Raw genomic sequence first — 26,203 nt, 5'->3', positions numbered from 1 at the left:
CAATAGATATTTACAAGACCAATTCAAAGATGAAAAAAAAGCAAAAAATTTTCAAAAGTGTGGGCGTGGTAGCTTTAGGCGGTTTGTGGGCGTGGCAAAAAATTTTTTTGCAAATCAATAAAAATTTATAAGACTAATAAAAAAATGAAAAAAAAAACAAAACAATATATTCTATTATACATATTCTTTATAAGTCGGAACGGGACGGTTAAAACAAATTTAAGTTATCTTATTCGGTATCTATATTCGTTTTTTCATGCATATTTTCCGCGATTTTAACCGACTCCGACTCACCAACACTAGCTATAATATTTTATATTTACACTTTTTGTTTGATTTCTCGTGTAGAATTTCATATTTTTAGTCATGCTCTGCCTATTGTTTAGTTTCGGACATTTTTTTTAATTGATTAAATATCTTTTGTATAAATGTTTTTTGTTCATATTAGTAGTAATAGTATATGCAAGAATACTATAACCTATTTAAGTAACTGTGTACATATACATATGTGCTGACATACTTAGTTGGTAACGGCGTTAATTGTTTTTCATGCGCCGTATACATATGTATGCATTTTATAAGCCGATAAAAGTAAAAGTTACATGCAAAAATCTTAACACAGCACATCAGTATTAGTTTTGAGATCTATTTGTTTGAACTTTAAAACATTCCCTTCATTTGTTTTAAGCAACAACAATACAAAAAAGATCCGTTATATTTTGTTTCATTTTCTTTTTTTATGCTTTGGTAAAGCTTTTGTGAGATTATGGTAGCTCTAGACTCGACCAACTTGCTCTGAGATCGTGATCAAGTTGGCTGCTGCAATTTCTTGCGCTCTCTGAGCCATGTCATGATTCACTGAGCCATTCCTTTCCCTGGCTCATTCGTAAGCTCGTTTTGCAGTGACTTTTCTACTTAAACATTTTATATAGTCGTACGTATGTAGCTACCGCTTCAGTTTGGTGCTTAATCGCGTTGCTCGTACTTCATTAAGCTGAAATCAGTTCAAGTGGTGTTGCTATCGCTTAGTACACGTACTTTGAAAAGATAATATAGTCTTATGTTATGAACATCCACCAAAAAGTATAATTGAAAAGCTTACAACATTTCGAGCCCGAAAGGAATTTAACAAATTAGAACAAGAATTGTGAAAAGTCAAAGTATACGCCATTCATACGACTATTAGAGCCATGGATCTCAAAGGATTTTACCTAACTTTTATTTCGTTCCTGATCCTGTGTGTATTTTCCGAGTTTCCTGAAGCATTTGCAGTACGTGTTGCCAACTCACAGCAAAATCATCCTAAGAAAGGTAAGAAAATCCGAGGCTAAACAGAAAACATCAGCTCATAAATATGGGTAATTTTAACTCCCAACAAGTCTTGGAATATTATGCTGTTGTTTGTCAACTGTACCTAAATTTTTTTTATATGTGTATTTTTATACAATGTGTTTTTGAACTCTTAATCAGGACTTTATTTCGGGTCTGTAGTTATGTAAACTATAGATCTTTAATGTATTTTTTACGGAAAAGAATAAGAAAGATTTACGTTGGTTTGCTTCACTTCCGTTTCCGTTCTCTTGAGAAAATATATAAGAATTATATAATTATTAGTTTGCCATATTTCCAGGCGCCCATGCTTGCAAAAGCTTCAATTAAATTCACTCAAAAATGATTATAGCATGCTGCAACTCTTCACGGATTAAAAATTATGTAGCGATTGTGATTCATCACACACAAACTCTTAAATACCGTCTTACTTATTTAACCCATAATAAATGAAAGGTAAAATTCTGCAAGGTAATTACATTTGTGAACGGCTGTATTCGTGGTAAGAAGGCAGCTTCTATATATGAACACACGAAAGCTTAAAATTTGCTGAGATGGTGCGATCAGTGTGTGATACTTAAAGCGAAAGGTATTACTAAAACGGAAGGAAATGAATATTAAAACATAGGAAAAAAAATTAAATGGTTTTGGAAAAAGAGCGGTGAATGCGTACCAAAAAACTGGCTATGTTGAATCCAGTGTAGATAGATAAATGTACTTTCTAAACTTCGCCAAGCTCGAATAAAAAAAAGGGTATGTTTCCTACATATCTGGTAAAATATGCTAATGAAAAGGGCCATCTAAGGAGAGTTTATTTTATATATCTAGTTTCTTATAAGTTTCGTCAGAGAAAATACATTTTTGGTTTGTTGAAGGTTAAATCCCTTTTTACTTAATTTTTGATGGAATATTTTAAGATTATTTAAATTAAATTATAAACATGGAACTTTAACTTATAAAAGTTCCACTCTCTTTAAATAAATAAATGAGTAAGAATAATAATACTAATACTGCTAACTTTTTCTTCTTTAAGTTATACTCTTTAAATTTTACTATTAGTGGTACTCTCTTCACTTTTAAATTGCTGAATGACCTTGTCAGTTGTTAGCATGCTGCTCCCTAAAAATGTTATTTTCAATAATACGAACAATTTAACAACCTGTAAGATGGAACTTCGAGATGTTGCCAACTATATTGGACGATTTCAAGAAAACTCTGTATGATTGTGGTATGACAATATGTTGTACATTTTGTTTATCTTTCTTATAAAAAAACACATTTTATTCAATAATACAATTTCCCAGAGTTTGAGTCATATTTCTTTTGTTTCATTTCGAGGTAGTCATTTACTTTTCGAGGTAGAATAACACACGAATTAAAAACAAGAGAGACTGCTATATTAGAGTTCCTCGACTTTTAGATAAACGTTACACAGCTAGTGAAAGTGCGAACGAGAAAGATTTACAAGACTAACAAATATCAAAACATTTTTTTTAAGTGTCGGGGTGGCAGTTTTGGGCGTGGCACCATGGGCCATAAACTTGCGTTTCGTATGCAAAAGTGATATCGAAAAGAACACAATTAAAAACAAGAGAGAACGCTATAGTCGAGTTCCCTGACTATCTGATACCCGTTACTCAGCTAGTGTAAGTGCGAAGGACAGTTTTTGGCGGTTTGTGGGCGTGGCCAAAAGTTTTTTGGCGAATAGATAGACATTTACAAGACTAATACAAAAATAAAAAAATATCAAAACATTTCTCAAAAGTGTGGGCGTGGGAGCTTTAGGCGGTTTGTGGGCGTTAGAGTGGGCGTGGCAAAAAGTTTTTTTTGCAAATCGATAGAAATTTTCAAGAGCAATACAAAAATGAAAAAATATTAAAACATTTTTCAAAAGTGTGGGCGTGGCAGCTTTGGGCGGTTTGTGGGCGTGGCAAAAAGTGTTTTTGCAAATCGATAGAAATTTACAAGACCAATACAAAAATGAAGAAATATTACAACATTTTTCAAAAGTGTGGGCGTCGCAGTTTTGGGCGGTTTGTGGGCGTTAGAGTGGGCGTGGCAACATGAATCGACAAACTTGCGCTGCGTCTATGTCCCTGGAGTCTGTATGCCTAATCTCAACTTTCTAGCTTTTGTAGTTCCTAAGATCTCGGCGTTCATACGGACAGACGGACAGACGGACAGACAGACGGACGGACAGACGGACATGGCCAAATCGACTCGGCTACTGATCCTGATCAAGAATATATATACTTTATATGGTCGGAAACGCTTCCTTCTGCCTGTTACATACTTTTCAACGAATCTAGTATACCCTTTTACTCTACGAGTAACGGGTATAAATAGGTTTTTAACATTGTTCTTTTTTAAATATTCAAAGTTACACTAGTGGGAGAGAGATGACCAAATTATGTATACTTAATACAAAATAGCATATACATTACTTTCATCTGTGTTTGCTGAAAGTTAACAATTGATTACAATAACCAATCAGAGCTTGTGGATTTAGCTTTGGAGTATGCACGAAAAGGGTGTTCTTCGGACATATCAGTGAAAAGATTATTTGAACGACGTATAAATAATTTGCTAATTACGTATTCTTAGTCCTTTTATATATAATATTAATATATTTATATTATGAAGCTGTTGCTACTTTATATAAATTATTGTCCTGGCATATTACCTTTGTCCTGTTAAGCGCTTGCTAATACTGTTAATTATTTGCGTTATGACCTGACGAAAGTTCACCCAGCTGGTTGTCGCGCGCTTAAATTTCTTAGTATGTTGTCGATTTTCCAAGTGTCTTTGACGAAAATACCTCCAACCATTTTTGACGAATGAACTTTTCGCTGTGCGTTTTTTCGATGTACATTGTTTAGAAGGTTTCAAATTTAGTACCATGTCATAATTATGTAATGTATGTTATGTATCTTCACGTCAGATTTTATTCGTCCCCAGCCGGTGGTGCATTTTTGGGAATACATGCATATGAAGAGATAAACGGATATCTGATAGTCGATGCACATATTAGATTTTAGATTTTTACACACTACTACTACTGGGTATCTTCCTTAATCATTCTTCTAAGTGGTCCTTACCCAATAAATACAAGTGTCTTATTTGAAATCAATGCAAAAACAAAATACATATTTATTAAGCTTAAACCGGTCTGCAAGAGATATAAAATGGTGCAGTCTTAAAGAATAACTGATTCAAGGTGACTTTAAACTGAAAATTGGTATATGTGTTTGTGTTCGTCCAAACATATATTTGTTTAATGTTAGTATTGCATTATTAAACTTTAACATTCGAAACAGATATACTTCTTCAAATCAAAACATATTTTTATATTGTTATTGTGGCTAAATAAATGGTCAAACTGTTAGGTAAAACCATGCCAGACATCTTTATTTCCATAAATACAAACTAACAGACTAACATATGTGACACGTACGGAATGTGGGACTGGTTTCCGATTGCAACAATACAGTCCCAATATATATATACATATATATATATACGCATGCTATATAAATATGTATGTGCGCTAGTGAAAATGTTTCGAAATAACGTAATTGATTACACTAGCGAACAAGATAAATTGTGTAAAAAAGCTTCAGAAGTATATTAAATCTTTTTAAAGAGCTTTTATAAATAAAATTTTTTAATTAAGCAATCTCTATTTTTACTATTTTTTATTTTAAAACTAGCATAGCTAAATAAATAAATAGGCTCTGCTAACAATATTGGATGCAAGGACAACGAAAATATAAAAATGTATATTTAGTAGAGCTGTTGCAATGGACCTAATATGATACAAGCATACATAATTATACATATGTACATATGTACACCGAAGAAATTAAATTTTACCTTTTTTTGAACTATAACAGATTATCGTAAAACTGTTCCGTTTTGTTATTTTCCCATAAAAAAGAATTAACACAATGTTTAAAATAAATATTTCGAAAATAGGAAAATGAAACCTGTCTTTCTAGACTATCTTCGGGTTATGAAAATAACATTTATCCAACTTAGCAGCAATAATAAGCTAATTTTAAAATAAATTTACCAGTTATAGGTGTAGTTTTTTTATTAACATTTATTTTTAAATTTTTCGCTTAGTTGAATACATTTATTTTTGAAATGTTTACATGTATAGTTGTATATGTATATGTAGATTTTCCATTTATTTTAAAGACTATTACGGCTAAAAATTGCGGTCCAAATACAAGTCGAAATAACTCACAAAACAAGACTAAGCTGAAGAGCCAGTTTTCTGGTTTACTTTAAAACTGTATTTGTAATTCATACATGTGTACAAAAATATTTAACTGTGTGAAATGTCTGTACTATATATGAAGTTGTCTATGAAGCTCAACGAAATAGAACAAAAAACTAGTTGACGACAACAAAAACTAATAATTTTGTGGCTTATAGATTTCGACCAAAAAGCTTAACTAGAAAAATAAATTTATTTATAGATAATACCGTATTAAAACATATACATATAATGCAATTTAAATTTTTGTATGTTTTTTTTAACTCTTAAGCTTTATTAAACGAAGTCAAAAAAAAAATTTAATAGATGGGCAGAATAGGACTCGAAAACACGTTTAAAACAAAACATATTTAGTTTATGTACGTTCAAGATTTAAGCTGGAAAATTATTTTAATTTCTGCGCTATGTACGTTTGTTGCTAATTTTACATGGCGACGTGTGGCATGGAGTGTAGCTGGAAAACAAGATAGAACGCGATGGAACGCTAGAAAAGTATGTAACAGGCAGAAGGAAGCGGTTCCGACCATATGAAGTATATATATTCTTGATCAGGATCAATAGCAGAGTCGATCTGGCCATGTCCGTCCGTCCGACTGTCGGACCGTGAACCTCGAGATCTCAGGAACTATAAAAGCTAGAAAAGCATGCAGAAAAGCAACTAAATTTGCCACGTCGACTCTGTCTTCCATAAACCGCCCAAAACTGCCACGCCCAAACATTTGAAAAATGTTGTGATATTTATTCATTTTTTTATATGACTTGTAAATTTATATTTTTTACTCCAACGCTCAGATACCGCCAAAACTGACACAACACATTTAAAATTTTGTGATACACGTCCAAATTTCTTTTTTTAGTTTTTAGTTTTAGTTTTCATTTTATTATTTTTTTCCCAATTTCAACCGATATTCCAGAAAATGTTTAAATTTCTTGGTCACACTTCTGAGTAATAGGTATCTAATAGTCGGGAAACGCGTTCTCTCTTGTTTTAACTGATTTACTTAAATTTAATTTCTTTATTCTCATTGGCTATTTTGGGTGATTTTCTTACTTAGTGTTCCGTTTGACCGAATTATATTTGCCGAAGCTAAGTCCGATCCGGAAATGCTTATTGGCGTCTGGGTGTGGCTCCCTTATTCCCTCGGACTCTTATGCTCCTAAAAATACTACAGTTTTTAAGGCGTATACCGTCGGCGACATCTGTAGATGTAAACATAATTTTACTGTGGGACTGGTTCGTGATTAGCCGTTTGAGTAAGTTCACATAATCCCACAGATTTATTATTAAAAGTTTTATGTATATTATGATGTGTTTAATTTGGTCATCCTTAATGATTTAGATTGACTGACCTCAGTCTGCCCTTTTCAGGCCTTCCACGTCGTTAGCCTCTGGTTACTCCTCGTTAGCTGGGATAGCCCAATCAATAAGGTGGTCTCGTCGGCATCAGTAAGGCCTTATTGTATGAAAGCAATAAGTTTAAGTGAAAGGCACAGCAAGTGTTTATGAAACGGCAGTAGAGTGTGTTCATTAACCCTTAACTGGTCCGTGGGGCTTAAAATAGACTTTCATAATATAAAGAAGAGAACTTTTATTATACCCGTTACTCGTAGAGTAAAAGGGTATACTGGATTCGTTGAAAAGTATGTAACAGGCAGAAGAAAGCGTTTCCGTCCATATAAAGTATATATATTCTTAATCAAGATCAATAGCCGAGTCGATCTGGCCATGTCCGTCTATCCGTCCGTCTGTCCGTCCGTCTGTCCGTCTGTCTGTCCGTATGAACGTCGAGATCTCAGCTAGAAAGTTCAGATTAAGCATACTGACTCCAGAGACATAGACGCAGCGCAAGTTTGTCGATTCATGTTGCCACGCCCACAAACCGTCCAAAACTGCCACGCCCACACTTTTGAAAAATGTTTTGATATTTTTTCATTTTTGTATTGGTCTTGTAAATTTCTATCGATTTGCCAAAAAACTTTTTTCCACGCCCACTCTAACGCCCACAAACCGCCCAAAGCTGCCACGCCCACACTTTTGAAAAATGTTTTGATATTTTTTCATTTTTGTATTAGTCTTGTAAATTTCTATCGAATCGCCAAAAAAAATTTTGCCACGCCCACTCTAACGCCCACAAACCGCCAAAAACTGTCCTTCGCACTTACACTAGCTGAGTAACGGGTATCAGATAGTCGGGGAACTCGACTATAGCGTTCTCTCTTGTTTTTTTATAGTTTTATTTTCAATAATTTAGAATGGCAATAAGGCATTGCTTTTGATTTTGAATAGATATTTTTTTGTTTTCTAAAATATATTCTAATTTTAAAATAAAACAAGAGAGAACGGCATAGTCGAGATCCCCGACTATCTGATACCCGTTACTCACCTACACTAAGTGCGAAGGACAGTTTTTGGCGGTTTGTGGGCGTTAGAGTGGGCGTGGCAAATTTTTTTTTGGCGATTCGATAGAAATTTACAAGACTAATACAAAAATGAAAAAATATCAAAACATTTTTCAAAAGTGTGGGCGTGGCAGCTTTGAGCGGTTTGTGGGCGTTAGAGTGGGCGTGGCAAAAAGTTTTTTTGCAAATCGATAGAAATTTACAAGACCAATGCAAAAATGAAAAAATTTTAAAACATTTTTCAAAAATGTGGGCGTGACAGTTTTGGGCGGTTTGTGGGCGTTAAAGTGGGCGTGGCAACCTGAATCGACAAACTTGCGCTGCGTCTATGTCCCTGGAGTCTGTATACTTAATCTCAACTTTCTAGCTTTTGTAGTTCCTGAGATCTCGACGTTCATACGGACGGACAGACGGACGGACAGACGGACGGACAGACGGACATGGCCAGATCGACTCGGCTACTGATCCTGATCAAGAATATATATACTTTATATGGTCGGAAACGCTTCCTTCTGCCTGTTACATACTTTTCAATGAATCTAGTATACCCTTTTACTCTACGAGTAACGGGTATAATGATTTTACAGCTTATCTATGTTTACATTTTCTGCTGCCGTTATCAATTTATTTCCACTTCATCCATTTCCTCTTTATTCATCAAGTCCATTGTGGTCATTACCACATCCAGGGTGCCAGTCCACTATGGGGAATTTGACCTGTTTTTTTTGGCATAAATGTGTTTTTAGGTAGCAACCTCTCAATTGGCAATGCGGCCCTCTTAGAAGTGTGGCGCACCCAATGGGTAGCTCGTGAAAAACTGAATGCTATATTCAAATTTATTTGTTTGCATATCGACGAATGCATTTTGGAAATGAATAAAAGTCACATATGGGAGAAAGCGCGCATGTTTCATGTAAATTTGTTGAAGAAATGGAAAATGTGCAATAGAAAGCTGGATAAATTTGTAGCAAAATACTCGGCATGGACGGAAGGCAATCTTAGCTTGAACTTACTTGGAAGTTTAAGCAAAGTTGAGCCTGAAAGACATCAAGCTGGTCGTCCAAAAATAACATTCGGGTTGAAAGGACCAAGAGGGCAGAGAAAGCAAGCAACCAACCTCTCAAGACTCCAAAAACATAACCACGGATTATTGTTGCAAGCGTCGAGAATAGCTGCACGGAAGAATGGGCTCAACGATCTGGCTGCAGTACTCAAAATACTGCCCCTTAACCCAGCTAAAGCCAAGATAATTAGGAAGTGGATCAGCAAGCCCGTACAACATCCGGTGCGCTCTACCGCTGAAGAGGCTCTGGCCCTAATTCTGGATCATGGACTCACAGGTCGAATTCCCCATAGTGCAGTCTTGATGTCCACATCATACATCTGTAAAGTGTTGCACGACTGGGCAAAGGAAATCCTTTTTAATATAAATGGTTGTAAGCCCGAGGGCCAGCCGTGTGTACACAAATTGCCGCAGACATGTCACATGACATGTTTAATACTCGGCTCTTTTTCCACCGCTTTTTAAAATTTTATTTTGCGTGTCGATGACTTTTCCAGTTCTCGTGAATCCTCACGCTGCTGGCGTTAGCGATCTGTATTAGTTTCCATTGTTTTCTTTGTTGGCCGCACGCTCTTTCTGTCTTCCGCCATACAAAAAGTTACATTTTGATATTTTCATATACTTTCATACGGTAAACTTACTGTGTTTGAGTGCTCGAATTGGCGATTTCCGATTTGCACTGTGGAATAGCGTCAACACTTAATCACCTCTTTTTCAATGCATGACCTTTTCTACTTTAAATCTTCCACTGCGATGATTAAAAATGAGTATCGCAGATTCTGGAGTTATCACCAAGGCTGCAGCACAGCCTTGCGGTATAGACCAAGATACTTCGGTTTTAGGTTTAAGCGTGGACCAAGTTGAGTTCTTTTATAAGAAACTTTTTCGCCAACTTTGTAATTTGATGCTGGTCTTCGCCGTAGATTGTATCTCTTTTTGTTCTCGTTTTAAATAAAGAATATGCTTCCTTGCTGGGATTCTAAGTTGACGCGATCGTCATTGAAATTCTGAATCATTTAATCCTCTAGCATCTTGAATCATTACATCTAATTAAAGAAGCTTCTTCGTTCTTGGTAATAGCTCAAATGGTAAAGTTTCGGTGCTTTTAGCAAATGTTGAGTTAATGACTCGTTGTACGCTACTGACACATTTATACCATTCGTCGTAGGTCGTCAATGGAACATTTTGAAAGGCCTAAAACTATTTTCAACCTCTCAACCTGGCCATTTGCTCGCGGAAGGTCTGTCGTGATGAGGTGATATTTAGTTCTTCGTTATCAAAATATAGCCTGAACTTCTCCGACGTTAGCGCCAAACCTTTGTCGGATTTGCTCTTAAAGACTTGTAACAGCATCTCTTCAATTTATTGACTGAAAAATGGCCGTGCTTGCTAAATGATTTCGCGGCGCATAGCCGCAGGCACAACTATGAGTTTGCTGTCGTCTACTAGCTTGTACAAAAGACCTTGCTTCATGAAAAACTCGTGTTTTGTCTTCTACGATAGAATTTCGATAGGTACGATAGGTAGATTCTGAATTTCTTAAATGCTTACACTACAGCGGGTATTTCAAGTTCATAACATGTAAACTTTCTTTCAGCTTCGGAAGTCTTTTTGCTCATCTCATCTCAAAACTGCGCCAAAACCATTTGTTGAAGCGGTAATAAGTAAATCAGTCTTGTCCTGGTGATGATTTTTAGACAGGTGTGATCGGCATCTTAAGACTGTTGAAAGCAGCCATCTTCAAATCGCCAAATTTAATCTTCGCATCTAGTTTTGTCATTTTAGCCTTTTTGAAAAGTTGGGAATACATTTTCGGAAGTATCCTACTAAACCAAGGATATTTTGTACTTTGAAGTCGCAGCTGGCGTTTTCGTTGGGGACGGACTTATTAGTTTATTCTCGATTATGTGGCCCAAATACTCGATTTTAGTTTTCAGAAAATGTCATTTTTTAATTATGAGCTCATATTCTGAGCACCTGTTAAGAACTTCATTGATGTTTCCTACAGCTTCTTCGTCAGTTTCTGCATGGATTATTATATCAGCCACGTATGGTATAGCCACTTCTTTGACGGTAAAGTCCCTGAAGATAGCGTTTACATGTTGGCATACGCTTGGCGTATTTGAAAGACCGAAAGGTACTTGCAGAAATTGAAATCATCCGTTGTGAGTGATGAACGATTTATATTTACGGCTCTGTTCCTAAATTTCTATGTGGTAGAATGGTTGCGGTTTAAATTCATCTAAAATTATTAACTACCCGTGCAACGAACCTATAAGCACTTCGTAAGCATTACCCTCTAGATTCCCTGAAAGCCTTCTGGAAGCATTTCCTGAAACGCTTCTGGATGCAAGCTTTGAAAGGTTTTTCGAAACATGTATTCTAGAATATTTATATTTATTTATACTTTTCTAAACGTTAGCAAGGATTGTTTCTGAATAATTTTTATTTATATTATAATTTGTTAAATTTACTGATCTTTAATAATTTAGATTGACTATTGTTTAAGGATTTTCGCATTTGTTGATGGTCGTGTTGTATCATAAAGTTTTCCGATCACCTGAAAAGAATCGTTTAAATTTCCACTGCATAAGAAGGGCAGCAAGCTTAGTGAAATTCCTAGTCTGTTCAAAAAATTAATAATCCATTAGCTACAAAACCATTTTACATCAATATACATATATGGTACATATGGCAGGAAAAAACAAACTAACAAAAATCAAGAGAGCACGCTATAGTTGAGTTTCCCGCCTATCTGATACCCGTTACTCAGCTAGTGGAAGTGCGAAGAGGAATTTCAACATTAACAGTTTTTACGGATTTGTGCGCGTTAGAGTGGGCGAGGCAAAAAGTTTTTCTGCAGATCGATAGAAATTTACATTACTAACAAAAAAATATCAAAACATTTTACAATAGTGTGGGCGTGGTAGTTTTGGTCGATTTGTGTGCGTTAGAGTGGGCGTGGCAACTTGCGCTGCGTCTATGTTTCTGGAGTCTGTATGCTTAATCTCAACTTTCTAGCTTTTGTAGTTCCTGAGATCTCGACAGACAGACAGACAGACAGATAGAATTTCGACCATAGCAATGAAAAGCAAAAAGATAGCTATGTTAAATACGAATGCCTTCTACCGACACAGAGTTTAATTTTTATATATATTTTTTAATTGTTTTATTTAACGCAGAAAATCAACCGGATCTTACACCGATGGGGTCCTTCTGGCAGCAACATGTGGCCACTTCCAGTAGTTCAACTCCATATGATTCACCATTTTTTTCAGCAACACACGGCCTTGTGCAGACTCACCCCTCTCTGGGAGGAAGCCAATCCGGGCCTGCTCCATTAAATGGCAATAGCCTTGGAACTGGTGGGCCTTCCTCAAACTTAGCTGGTACTAAGCCTTCTCTAACCGCTGGAAGCGGGTACCTGAACTCACGCGGAAGTCTACCGACCTCTGCACGTTATCCAGCTAATAAGATCACAGGAACCGTGGTCGAACCCAACCCAAAATCTCCTTTCCGTCACTTAGATTTCTCTACTAGTGCAACTGCCGAGCTGCGGCGCAATCCTGCGCTATCTGCTCCTGATGAATGTGCCCGCGCTTGTCGCGAGGGCGAGCCTCCGAGAATTTGCTATTATCATTTTACGTTGGAATACTACACAGTATTGGGAGCGTAAGTACTTTGCAATTTAAAATTGTTTGATTAGAAAGAATAGCTGCTTTAAAAGGCAGTGTTTGGTTTAATAAAAATGAATGCAATCCTATTAATATCGATCGGTTATATTTTTTAATTATCAATATTTTTACCAACCGATTTCAATTCCTGGTATTCTGGTTTTCCGATAGTGAAAAAAGTTTGTAACAAGTGATTTAAATATAAACAACAAATTAAATATATATGTTTAAAAAATTTATAATTAATTATTTTATTTAAATAAGAATATTTATCAAAAACGACTTAAACGTAAAAAAAATTCCTTGAATTGAGAATCTTAGAGTTTGAGTTGGAGAATATATAATTTCCAATGCGTTCTATGCGTAATTAATATCTATAGCGATATACTTTGTTTAAATAATTAAACTGTTAACTTAGCATGTATGTTGACTAAAAACTACACTATTAAGTTGGATATACAGAAACAAAACTAATACAATTAAACCAACGATAATTTAAAATACTTTAAATATTAAAACAAGAGAGAACGCTATAGTCGAGTTCCCCGACTATCTGATACTCGTTACTCAGCTAGTGTAAGTGCAAAGGACAGTTTTTGGCGGTTTGTGGGCGTTAGAGTGGGCGTGGCCAAAAGTTTTTTGGCAAATAGATAGAAATTTACAAGACTAATACAAAAATGAAAAAATATCAAAACATTTTTCAAAAGTGTGGGCGTGGCAGTTTTGGGCGGTTTGTGGGCGTTAGAGTGGGCGTGGCAACAAACTTGCGCTGCGTCTATGTCCCTGGAGTCTGTATACTTAATCTCAACCTTTTAGCTTTTGTAGTTCCTGAGATCTCGACGTTCATACGGATAGACGGACAGACAGACGGACGGACAGACAGACGGACGGACAGACGGACATGGCCAGATCGACTCGGCTACTGATCCTGATCAAGAATTTATAAACTTTATATGTTCGGAAACGCTTCCTTCTGCCTGTTACATACTTTTCAACGAATCTAGTATACCCTTTTACTCTACGAGTAACGGGTATAAATAGTTGAGTAATCTGAAACTGAACTACGAGAACTTATTTACAAAAAATTTCCGACGTTATCAGAATAGCTCCACGGAGTTGATCTGTATGCTCTTGATAAAGTCAAAATCTTTGCTGTGTTTATCCTGCAGCAATAGGGAGAGCTGGTTGAATATAACACATAAAACATAAAGTTAACCGTTAGGATGTTCAGACTCACTGATCCTATTGCCCAAACTGTTGATTTCAGGACATCGTTAAATATACCTGGGGTCTAAGCGTAGCTTGTAGAATAGCAAAAATACATTTATTTTATTTTTATACCCGTTACTCGTAGAGTAAAAGGGTATACTAGATTCGTTGAAAAGTATGTAACAGGCAGAAGGAAGCGTTTCCGACCATATAAAGTATATATATTCTTGATCAGGATCAGTAGCCAAATCGATCTGGCCATGTCCGTCTGTCCGTCCGTCTGTCCGTCTGTCCGTCCGTCTGTCTGTCCGTCTGTCCGTAAGAACGTCGAGATCTCAGGAACTACAAAAGCTAGAAAGTTGAGATTAAGCATACAGACTCCAGAGACATAGACGCAGCGCAAGTTTATCGATTCATGTTGCCACGCCCACTCCAACGCCCACAAACCGCCCAAAACTGCCACGCCCACACTTTTGAAAAATGTTTTGATATTTTTTCATTTTTGTTTTGGTTTTTTAAATTTCTATCGATTTGCCAAAAAACTTTTTGCCACGCCCACTCTAACGCCTACAAACCGCCCAAAGCTGCTACGCCCACACTTTTAAAAAATGTTTTGATATTTTTTCATTATACCCGTTACTCGTAGAGTAAAAGGGTATACTAGATTCGTTGAAAAGTATGTAACAGGCAGTAGGAAGCGTTTCCGACCATATAAAGTATATATATTCTTGATCAGGATCAATAGCCGAGTCGATTTGGCCATGTCCGTCTGTCCGTCCGTCTGTCTGTCCGTCTGTCCGTATGAACGTCGAGTTCTCAGGAACTACAAAAGCTAGATAGTTGAGATTAGGCATACAGACTCCAGGGACATAGACGCAGCGCAAGTTTGTCGAATCATGCTGCCACGCCCACTCTAACGCCCACAAACCGCCCAAAACTGCAACGCCCACACTTTTAAAAAATGTTTTAATATTTTTTCATTTTTGTATTAGTCTTGTAAATTTCTATCTATTCCCAAAAAAACTTTTTGCCACGCCCACTCTAACGCCCACAAACCGCCCAAAGCTGCCACGCCCACACTTTTGAAAAATGTTTTGATATTTTTTCATTTTTGTATTAGTCTTGTAAATTTCTATCTATTCCCAAAAAACGTTTGGCCACGCCCACTCTAACGCCCACAAACCGCCAAAAACTGTCCTTCGCACTTAGTGTAGGTGAGTAACGGGTATCAGATAGTCGGGGAACTCGACTATAGCGTTCTCTCTTGTTTTAAGATGTGATACTATTTTTTTGATAACAAAGTTTTTGACAATTATACTATCTAGATTCTATTAAAAAAATAGTTTTTGCTTAAAATTGAGCAAACTTAAAATTAACGCTAATATTTATTTATTTCAGAGGAATATATTTTTTATTTGAATGACCTAATTTTATAACCATTATATTTACACACAGTGCGTGCCAAGTATGTACTCCAAACGCAACGAATACGGTTTGGAGTCATTGTCAGTGTGTCTTAGCTGATGGAGTTGAACGGGGAATTCTAACTGCAAATCGTATGATACCCGGCCCCAGCATTCAAGTATGTGAAAACGACAAGGTAGTAATTGATGTGGAGAATCATATGGAGGGAATGGAAGTAACTATACACTGGCACGGTATATGGCAACGTGGATCGCAGTATTATGATGGCGTCCCTTTCGTCACTCAATGCCCCATTCAGCAGGGTAATACCTTCCGTTATCAGTGGACAGGAAACGCCGGGACACATTTTTGGCATGCTCATACCGGTCTTCAGAAACTAGATGGACTGTACGGCAGCGTTGTGGTTCGACAGCCACCGTCAAGGGATCCTAACTCCCATTTATATGATTTTGATTTAACAACACATATAATGCTTATCAGTGATTGGTTGCATGAAGATGCAGCAGAGCGCTATCCTGGTCGTTTGGCTGTTAACACAGGCCAAGATCCGGAGTCCATGTTAATTAACGGAAAAGGCCAGTTTCGTGACCCAAACACTGGCTTTATGACTAATACTCCATTGGAAATATTCACAATTACACCAGGACGTCGTTACCGCTTTCGAATGATAAACGCATTTGCTTCAGTCTGTCCTGCACAGGTAACGATCGAGGGTCACGGCATGACGGTTATAGCCACCGATGGTGAGCCTGTGCATCCTGTTGATGTTAACACAATCATTTCATTTTCAGGTAAGTTGCTTTTTCAATCGAATCAGAGATCAAATTGATATTAATGTAGTGATTATTTTAGAAGTGATTTCATAATTACAGATTGCCTAATCACTAACATAAAAATAAAAGACTTGACTTTTCTCCCCGCCATTAGCCATTATTTTTGAAAACTGTTAAATTTCTAATTATACCCGTTATTCGTAAAGTAAAAGGGTATACTAGATTCGTTGAAAAGTATGTAACAGGCAGAAGGAAGCGTTTGCGACCATATAAAGTATATGTATTCTTGATCAGGATCAATGGCCGTCGATCTGGCCATGTCCGTCCGTCTGTCCGTCCGTATGCATGTCGAGATCTCAGGAACTACAAAAGCTAGAAAGTTCAGATTAAGCATACTGACTCCAGAGACATAGACGCAGCGCAAGTTTATCGATTCATGTTGCCACGCCCACTCTAACGCCCACAAACCGCCCGAAGCTGCCACGCCCACACTTTTGAAAAATGTTTTGATATTTTTTCATTTTTGTATTAGTCTTGTTAATTTCTATCGATATGCTTAAAAACTTTTTGCCACGCCCACTCTAACGCCCACAAACCGCCCAAAGCTGCCACGCCCAAACTTTTGAAAAATGTTTTGATATTTTTTCATTTTTGTATTGGTCTTGTAAATTGCTATCGATTTGCCCAAAAACATTTTACCACGCCCACTTTAACGACCACAAACCGCCAAAAACTGTCAGTGTTGCACTTCCGCTAATCCTACAATCAAAAGTTAAGCTAGGGGCATCACAGCAAATTTAATCTCTTTAACTAAAAGATGAGATTACTCGGGCAGGTTGAACTATTTCTGGTTCACTTTGGTTCATTTTAGCCATGGAGGGGGCTTTACTCCTTCTGGTGTAGTTAGGTGGCCCCGGGTTCACTGTACTCAATTACTTCTCTTGATCACAGGTGGAAAGCAGTCTTCTTTCAGGGATTCGGTTCGCTATTTCACATCAAGTAGAACTAATTAACAGAAAAACAAAATTATGTCTTACTTTTTAACCCAAATCCAATTCTCAATACAAAAAAACAAAAAAAACAGGCCTGAATAACTTAAAAGCACTATAAGGTTGTGCCGTAAATATCGCCGCAGGGTACGTGTCATAACGCCCAGTGCGACAAGTGTTTGTGTCATAAAACCGACTTTAAAAAGTAGCATACAGCACGAATAAGTGGCATATTGTAGAATAATAATTATTTTTACGATTCTCAAATCTGCTGCCACACAGTTAGCGCACACACACAGCGCACCACAAATGTACAGAATACTAAACCTTCACGGTCATTAGGGAACATCTGAAGCCAAAAAAATCTTGGACGCTGTTCAGGCTATCAACGTGGTCTACCCTAAAAAGCCTAAAATAATACTTCTCCAAAACCTACGCAAGGTGCCGAAATCGTAGATTTTAAAGTGTAAAGTGCATTCTTTTTCTCAATTTTCCAGCTCCTACAGTTCACATGACTTCGACGTTCTACTGACAAATAAAAACTTAAAATGTACTAAAAGAAAGTGAAATAAAAACAAGAGAGAACGCTATAGTCGAGTTCCCCGACTATCTGATACCCGTTACTCAGCTAGTGTAAGTGCGAAGGACAGTTTTTGGCGGTTTGTGGGCGTTAGAGTGGGCGTGGCCAAAAGTTTTTTGGCAAATAGATAGAAATTTACAAGACTAATACAAAAATGAAAAAATATCAAAACATTTTTCAAAAGTGTGGGCGTGGCAGATTTGGGCGGTTTGTGGGCGTTAGAGTGGGCGTGGCCAAAAGTTTTTTGGCAAATAGATAGAAATTTATAAGACTAATACAAATATGAAAAAATATCAAAACATTTTTCAAAAGTGTGGGCGTGGCAGATTTGGGCGGTTTGTGGGCGTTAGAGTGGGCGTGGCAACCTGAATCGACAAACTTGCGCTGCGTCTATGTCCCTGGAGTCTGTATACTTAATCTCAACTTTCTAGCTTTTGTAGTTCCTGAGATCTCGACGTTCATACGGACGGACAGACGGACAGACGGACAGACGGACAGACGGACGGACAGACGGACAGACGGACGGACAGACGGACATGGCCAGATCGACTCGGCTACTGATCCTGATCAAGAATATATATACTTTATATGGTCGGAAACGCTTCCTTCTGCCTGTTACATACTTTTCAACGAATCTAGTATACCCTTTTACTCTACGAGTAACGGGTATAAAAACGTTTATTCTGTATAGGAATTATAGAACGTTGGGAATTACAATGTGGGATGTAGTTGCGGGGTTTGGGAGCACTTAGCTGCATAGAAATTTATATTGTTTCAGATTTGTTGGAAAAGTGCACTCAAGGTTTTCTATGTTTTCTCATCTTGAGGAACTCATCTAACTTGAGGTTAATTTTCAGATGATTGGACTTCCCGTCAAAAAAAAAAACGTTATAAAATGTCCAGATGACCTCTACACATTATTTTTTATACCCGTTACTCGTAGAGTAAAAGGGTATACTAGATTCGTTGAAAAGTATGTAACAGGCAGAAGGAAGCGTTTCCGACCATATAAAGTATATATATTCTTGATCAGGATCAGTAGCCGAGTCGATTTGGCCATGTCCGTCTGTCCGTAAGAACGTCGAGATCTCAGGAACTACAAAAGCTAGAAAGTTGAGATTAAGCATACAGACTCCAGAGACATAGACGCAGCGCAAGTTTATCGATTCATGTTGCCACGCCCACTCCAACGCCCACAAACCGCCCAAAACTGCCACGCCCACACTTTTGAAAAATGTTTTGATATTTTTTCATTTTTGTATTGGTTTTGTAAATTTCTATCGATTTGCCAAAAAACTTTTTGCCACGCCCACTCTAACGCCCACAAACCGCCCAAAGCTGCCACGCCCACACTTTTGAAAAATGTTTTGATATTTTTTCATTTTTGTATTAGTCTTGTAAATTTCTATCTATTCCCAAAAAAACGTTTGGCCACGCCCACTCTAACGCCCACAAACCGCCAAAAACTGTCCTTCGCACTTAGTGTAAGTGAGTAACGGGTATCAGATAGTCGGGGAACTCGACTATAGCGTTCTCTCTTGTTTCTGACTATAATTGCGTTTATCCTATTATCTCAAATTGTTGACGCCACTGGTTGAGCTCCTAGCTATTTCAAGGAGGATATCTACAATCATGACAAAATCGCTCTTTACCGTGTTTCCGCACATGACATGCGCCGCCGTTGTTTGCATTCGCTATCTTGCTGTTCGTTTGTGCAGTAGCAGTTTAATGGCCTTGTTATTCTTGTTTTTGTCGCTTTATACTGTCGCTGTTTTTGAAATTGATGACCGTCTATACCAAGGCTGTATTATATTTTTGTTATTTGTGTTTCGTCTTTTGATCTAGCATCTGATCTGTCACGTCAATAGCTCAATGGCCCTTTGTAAATCATTAGCTCTTTTAACTCTATTAGCTTATAATGGCAACCATTTAAAAACATAAAGCTCGTAAAAAATTTATGCCTATAAGGATATATGCACAGTTATATTCATAATTCTACTTTACTATTTTTGATAAATTTCATACATTCAAGGTGAGCGCTACGATTTTGTTATAAGCGCCGACCAACCTGTTGGAGCGTATTGGATACAGTTACGTGGACTTGGTGAGTGTGGTATTCGTAGAGCTCAACAACTGGCTATCTTGCGTTACGCTCGTGGACCTTATCAGCCAGCATCTTCGCCGCCAACATACGATGTTGGAATACCGCAAGGAGTCGTAAGTATCTGTTCACCAAAAACGATCCTTAAATACGGTCTAAATATTTTATTAATTTTAAAAATTTATAATTTCCATAATTATTTATACTATTTATACTACAATGTTGACAAAGTACAAAGTTGTTGTATTGATTGACTATTGATTAGCTAAAGAATACAGTTCATCTCCCCTTAATTTATGGAGGGAACGTAGGCATATTATTTATTATCATATTATTTGTATTATCAAAAGAGATGGATTTTAAATTTTCTATTTATAAATATATATATTTGATGATAATTCAAATTATGATGAATTCAAAGATTATGGAATTCCATTTCTGATTTGTTTTAGCAAATTTGATTGCTTCTTATTTGCATCATAAAAAAGGTGTCTCTGGTTTAATGAAGTTAAATTTATCGTTATTTAAAATACTGTAAAAATTCAAATATAGACCTAATTTAATTAACTGGTGTGTTTTTATACTGCATGGTTGTGAATATAGTATTTAAAAGCCTAAATAGGTATTTATACGTGTTCTTTTCTGAAACGTAAGATATATATATATAGCTGTAAGTAATATGTATATATACATATGTATATGTATAAACTACATATTTAAACATATATAAATTTATAAATATATGTATATACATATATATATATTATGTATATATATTATACATATTTATATATGTATATTATACATGTTTATATATGTATACTATATGTATATATTATAACTTATGTGTATTATATTTAAAATCAAATTAAATTTTTTTCTTTGTTTCTTTAAATACCCAATATGTACATTATCAACAAAACAAAAACCACTTAAACTTTGGCTAACTGCACCTGTATATAAAAAACACAAATACCATTGTATTTAATGACCTTTCAAAACGCACCAAATAAATGAAAAGGTTATGAATCCTTTGGATGCTCAATGCAACCGTCAACGAAACGATGCCATATGCGTAAGCCAACTTAAAAATGCTCTTGAAATTGATCGTGGTATTTTGGCAGAGAAGCCAGACGTTAAGATTTTTTTACCATTCCGGTTCTTTGTATACCGGGCTGAAGATCTTTTTCAGCCAAACACATACAACAGATTTTTAGGTACGTAGCAAAAAAATGTGTCTTATTATAATAACTAAGTACAAATATTCCAGTGGCACCCACCGGCGACCATGTAATATCACTAATCGATGAAATTTCGTACCTATCGGCTCCAGCACCATTGACTTCTCAATACAATGATATAAACCCAGAACAGTTTTGTAACGGAGATAATCGTCCTGCAGACTGTGGGCCAAATTGTATGTGTACTCATAAAATTGACATCCCACTTAACGCAATTGTGGAAGTCGTTTTAGTCGATGAAGGTAAGCTCTTTTTTAAATATAGAAATGCATAAATACATATATAAAGTTATGTTACTATTAGGTAGCCATAAGACACCTATAAGATACGTTATTCGTTCATATTTATAACCTTGCTTCCATTGTTCCATGGGAAGGACCCACGTTAGAAAGCCTTCTATTAACTTAGATAAAGCATGTGTCCGGAGCAACGTTCTGGAGTCTCAAGTTTTTAACATTAAAAGATTCTGAGATCTAGACATTCATACGGACGAACAGATGTAATCCTGACCAAAATATATATACCTAATAGGGTGGAAAACGCTTCTTCAACATTTAATGAAAAGTATTATCGAATCTAATATGCCATTTAACTCTACGAATACCGATTATAAATAAATGGGTGGTAATGGATTTATATTTAAATAACAAACTGTCCTTTTTAATAATTACAAATATGGGTTTTGTATAGCTATAGCTTTGTATTTTTAAAGATGTCTTATAACTTTATTGTTAAATTATTATAGTAAGTGGGATAGTTTAGCTAAAAAAATAATTCCCTCAGCCATATCAAAACTATCTGGAGAATAAAATTTAAGTTATCTTAGTTCGTTCCTGTTCTGTTAATTATTTTAAGAATAATAAGTTGTTTTTGAAGAATTTGGTATAAAGTAAAATTATTGTCCTTATTTTATTAGTCCAGCCTAGATGTTTAATTATAGGCCAATCCTAGCTTTTACGTATTGATAAACGATCTAGATTGTTTGTTCGATTATAATATATGATTTGTTTGGAAATTTCATTGCTAAGCCTTTTATTTTTTCCTATTACTAAATTAGTAAACAAAACGCCAACTACTTGTTTTGTAGTGAATTAGTAACTTCATTTAAATTTTTATTTTTTCAGTTCAACAGCCCAACTTGTCACATCCTTTCCATTTGCATGGATACGGGTTTAGTGTCATTGGTATTGGCCGTTCTCCAGATTCATCAGTGAAGAAAATCAATTTAAAGCACGCTTTAGACCTTGACAGGCGCGGACTTTTACACCGTCAGTACAATTTACCGCCGACTAAGGATACAATTGCAGTACCAAACAACGGCTATGTTGTCCTGCGGTTTAGAGCTGACAATCCTGGTATGCTACAAAAACAACGTTGAGTTTTTTGCATACCTAATGCTAAATATAATCTTTTCAGGCTTCTGGCTCTTCCACTGTCATTTCCTTTTCCACATTGTTATTGGAATGAACTTGATTTTACAGGTCGGCACTAACGCTGATCTGCCACCTGTTCCACCAGGATTCCCAACATGTGGGGACCACACACCATCCATTCCAATAAATTAATATTTTACTTGACACAAAAGTAAATTAACCCATATGGCGACCAAATTGAAAAGAGCAAACAGGACTTACATAATTCTGATTAAACAGTTTGCAAAAAGAATCCTCGATTACTATATATGAACCAAGATTGTATGTATATATATGTATTTTAAACTCACAAAGCACGGTTTTTGCTTAATAATTGTAAACACTGCCAATGTCCAATTATTTTTAAATAACAATGTACCTTTTCTTTAATTTTCACCCAGGAGCTTACTATCAAATGTATATATTTTATTATTTGTGTGTATTTGTAGGAACCAAAAATAACAATACATTAATTTATTTTATGAAAAAAGCCATTATGTAACCTTTTTGTTGTTGAAAATGACTGCAAGCAACCAACCACTTTCCTTTTATTTTCTACAAATTTCTTTGAGCCTTATTTTTTGAAACTAGTAGCATTTTCATTTTAAACTATTTTCAAATACATTGGCGTTCAAAGAAACATTGTGAAATGGTTAGTATTTAACTATGTAATAATTAATCAAAGTTATTTCCGGTATTATATGATATCGATTTACTTTCTTGTAAACGTAAATTTTCTGTACAAAATAAATATATTTAAACTGAATTTTAAGAATAATTGTAATGATTAACAAGGAATATAATATTATCAATTTAAAATATTGTAATTTTTTTATATGTCATTGGAAATATTTTCATACACAGATGTCTTTTTATTTTACGTTTTAGCATGCATTTTAACAAATCAACTGCCATTTACACATTTTTCTGAAACTTTGTTTGTAAATACCATACATGTTTTCGTATATAAAATAAAATGTCCTTTTTTATAATTGTAAAATAAACCTTTAAATAACAAACCAAAATAATTACTTGTGACAGCTAAGTTGATTTTCATACAAGCATCATTGTAATTATGTTTCCAAATTGTTCAATTCTGGGTACACTTAATTGGTTTTTATGTTTGTATCTAAGCCCCAAATTTTCATATCAGTATATATAAAAAACATGCTCACAATGAAAAAACCCTTTAATTATAAATGTACACTCAATTGTTAATTTGCTTATATATACATATATTAAAAATAAATAAATGTATTTAAAACCCCGTTGGTAAAAGGGTATACTATACTTCAGTATAAAGTATTTAACTGGTTAAAGGATGCTTTTCGTTCCTATGAAGTATATATACTTATCTGGAGACCTCCTGTCCGTCAGTATGTACATATGTCCGTCCATATGACCGTGAAGACATAACTAACGATTAGAGCAAATTGGCGCTCACTGTGATTATAAAATGGAATTCCTTAAATTTGCTTGCACCTACCCAATTATAAACATTTTTATTAAGTTTCTAAAAAAAAAAACAACTTAACAAGAGAAAGCCGTGTTACCCGTTACTCAGCTAGAGGAAATGGAAAAAAAAGCGTGGGCGTGAATGTGGTGGTCAAAATGTTTTTTAGTACAGCTGTAGAAAATAGCTAGAAAATAGATAATATTAAAACGAACAAATTTTAAGACATTTTTTAAAAGTGTGTGCTTAGCATTTTTGGGCGGCTTTGCGGCGTTAGAGCGGCTAGTGATCATGATCAACAATATATATATATACTTTATATGGTCGGAAACGCTTCCTTCTGCCTGTTAAATACTTTTCAACGAATCTAGTATACCATTATACTCTACGAGTAACGTGTATAATACTGTAGACATCTGTTACGTGTTACTGAGAATGTTGTGGAGCCCAACAAATTTGGTTGAGTACGAAGCATACAAAGATTTCGACAAAATGGGCCTTACAGTTTGAAAAATATAATTTTTATACAATTTTCTTTGATGTGCCAAAAATTATTTAGCCACGCCAAATCTTGCACCCACAAACGGCACAAAATGTTCACGCAAACAAAACACATAAAATCTGTAACCCCCTATTTTGAAAAATATTTAGATTTTTTTACTTACCATAATATATCGATATGCAAAAAATTCTTCACGTTCGGTACCAGGCTGCACTAGTGATCAATTGCGAAAAGATTATTTTCCTTCCGTGTTTTGTGTGCAGCTCCATCTTAATCTCTTTCGAACTACCACTAGCCACTGTGACTGATATGATCTTGGGAACTATGAATAATAAAAAGTTGAGATTAGTATGTAGATTTAAGAGACGCCTTCGTTGTGCAAGATTCAAAGAGCCCCAAACCCATTTTACTTACGATCACTAAAAAAATATTTGCTTTGTCTTTGTCATTTTATTTGGTCAATTTCTATAAATTTGTAAAAAGGACTTTTTCTATTCGCTATTCCAATTTCTATTAATATGCAAACAAAAAAATCTGACCATACCTCTGTAAAACTGTCAAAAATTACAGTTTTGGAAAATGTTTTGCTTTCATTTTATTTCAGTTTTTTTTCCATTTTCTATCGATTTTCTAAAAATACAAAAAATAGATTAGTAGATAATTTGTTATCTTTTATTTATTTTTTTGTTTTCAAAAGAATTTTTAAATTTCTTCCATGCATTCCTTCTAGAAGAGTAATAGTAAAGAAACTTGAGTAAAGTGGTTGTACCATTGTATATGTATAATATATATACATAATATATAATATTGTCCAACGTACAGGATCCCGAGGGTCAAGATCTCATTGTTGATATTTAAAATGGGGTAAGTTTGACGGAACACAGTTCTCTTATTACAGTGCCAACTTTGTAATTTATAAATAACGTAAGCGAATTTAAATATAATAAGAGTTATAAACATTAATGAAATAGCCTTATATTATATTTTTAGTAATTATTAATATTTTTAGTAGAAGCCTGAACTTTTCAGCGTCGAGTATTAGAGAAAAAACGTTAACCCTCAGAGCGATGTTTTTGGTCAAAAGTAGTCTGAATTGTTTGTTAACGTATGCACCTGTCCCTGCGGTAAACGCAATACTCTGCGCTACAACGATAATTGTATAATAATTCTACAAAGATAATTGTTAGTTAAAGTATTTTCGTGTATAATAATTTTTACTTCATGGCAATTAAAGAAATTTGTAGTTTAATAAATTTTTTTTTATATCATATTTAATAAATTTATAAAGTGAGGAGGTTTGTAACACCATGAGCTGTAAAATCCATTATCAGCTTTAACGGACAAAAGCGATCCCTTTGGAACACGAACGTGTGAAAGGTTGTGATAGTGTCCGAAACACAGTACAATCGTTTTACCATCAATAGAAAGTTTAAATATAGCTCTTAGCGTGCTCTCACTGACTACGCACGTACCGACGGGGGCGCGGATTGACTATTCGCAGCGTTCCTCTTGCTTTATGACTGTGTCCACGCCTTCTGAATATGTTCCGACTGTCTGACTGCGCGACTCGCGGTCGTACACCGCGCTTGCACGTATGACCTACGCTTGTTTAACTGACTACCTCGAGCTGCGCTCGTGTTTGATAACAAACAGAGTAACTGAAGTGCGTTGCGTTGCGTTACCGTGTGTGTCGTGTAAGTTTTATTCTTGAAGAATATACATGGGTTGAACTTAACCTGAAAAACAACTTCTATCTTACATACCGCAGTT

General features: G+C 35.5%; 1 protein-coding gene and 1 long non-coding RNA gene across 2 annotated transcripts; one reads left to right on the top strand and one right to left on the bottom strand.

Moving 5' to 3' along the window:
- Positions 1-926: 926 nt before the first annotated feature.
- Positions 927-23,503, top strand: LOC6539201 (laccase-5). The gene is made up of 8 exons (XM_002086066.4): positions 927-1,311; positions 12,257-12,746; positions 15,413-16,173; positions 19,757-19,941; positions 20,847-21,042; positions 21,096-21,308; positions 22,191-22,421; positions 22,483-23,503. Exons 1-8 carry the CDS (start codon positions 1,191-1,193, stop codon positions 22,629-22,631), a joined length of 2,346 nt encoding a protein of 781 aa, XP_002086102.1. The 5' UTR covers positions 927-1,190; the 3' UTR covers positions 22,632-23,503.
- Positions 23,097-25,045, bottom strand: LOC120320581. The gene is made up of 2 exons (XR_005560112.1): positions 24,978-25,045; positions 23,097-24,755 (listed from the first exon to the last, which is right to left on the bottom strand). It is a non-coding gene; the product is annotated as an uncharacterized LOC120320581 (long non-coding RNA).
- Positions 25,046-26,203: the final 1,158 nt, after the last annotated feature.

The sequence above is a fragment of the Drosophila yakuba genome, chromosome 2L (genome assembly GCF_016746365.2).
Source record: "Drosophila yakuba strain Tai18E2 chromosome 2L, Prin_Dyak_Tai18E2_2.1, whole genome shotgun sequence".
NCBI classification, from domain to species: domain Eukaryota; kingdom Metazoa; phylum Arthropoda; class Insecta; order Diptera; family Drosophilidae; genus Drosophila; species Drosophila yakuba.
The sequence above is the reverse complement of the archived record's forward strand: the minus strand, read 5'-3'. Positions and strand labels throughout refer to the sequence as shown.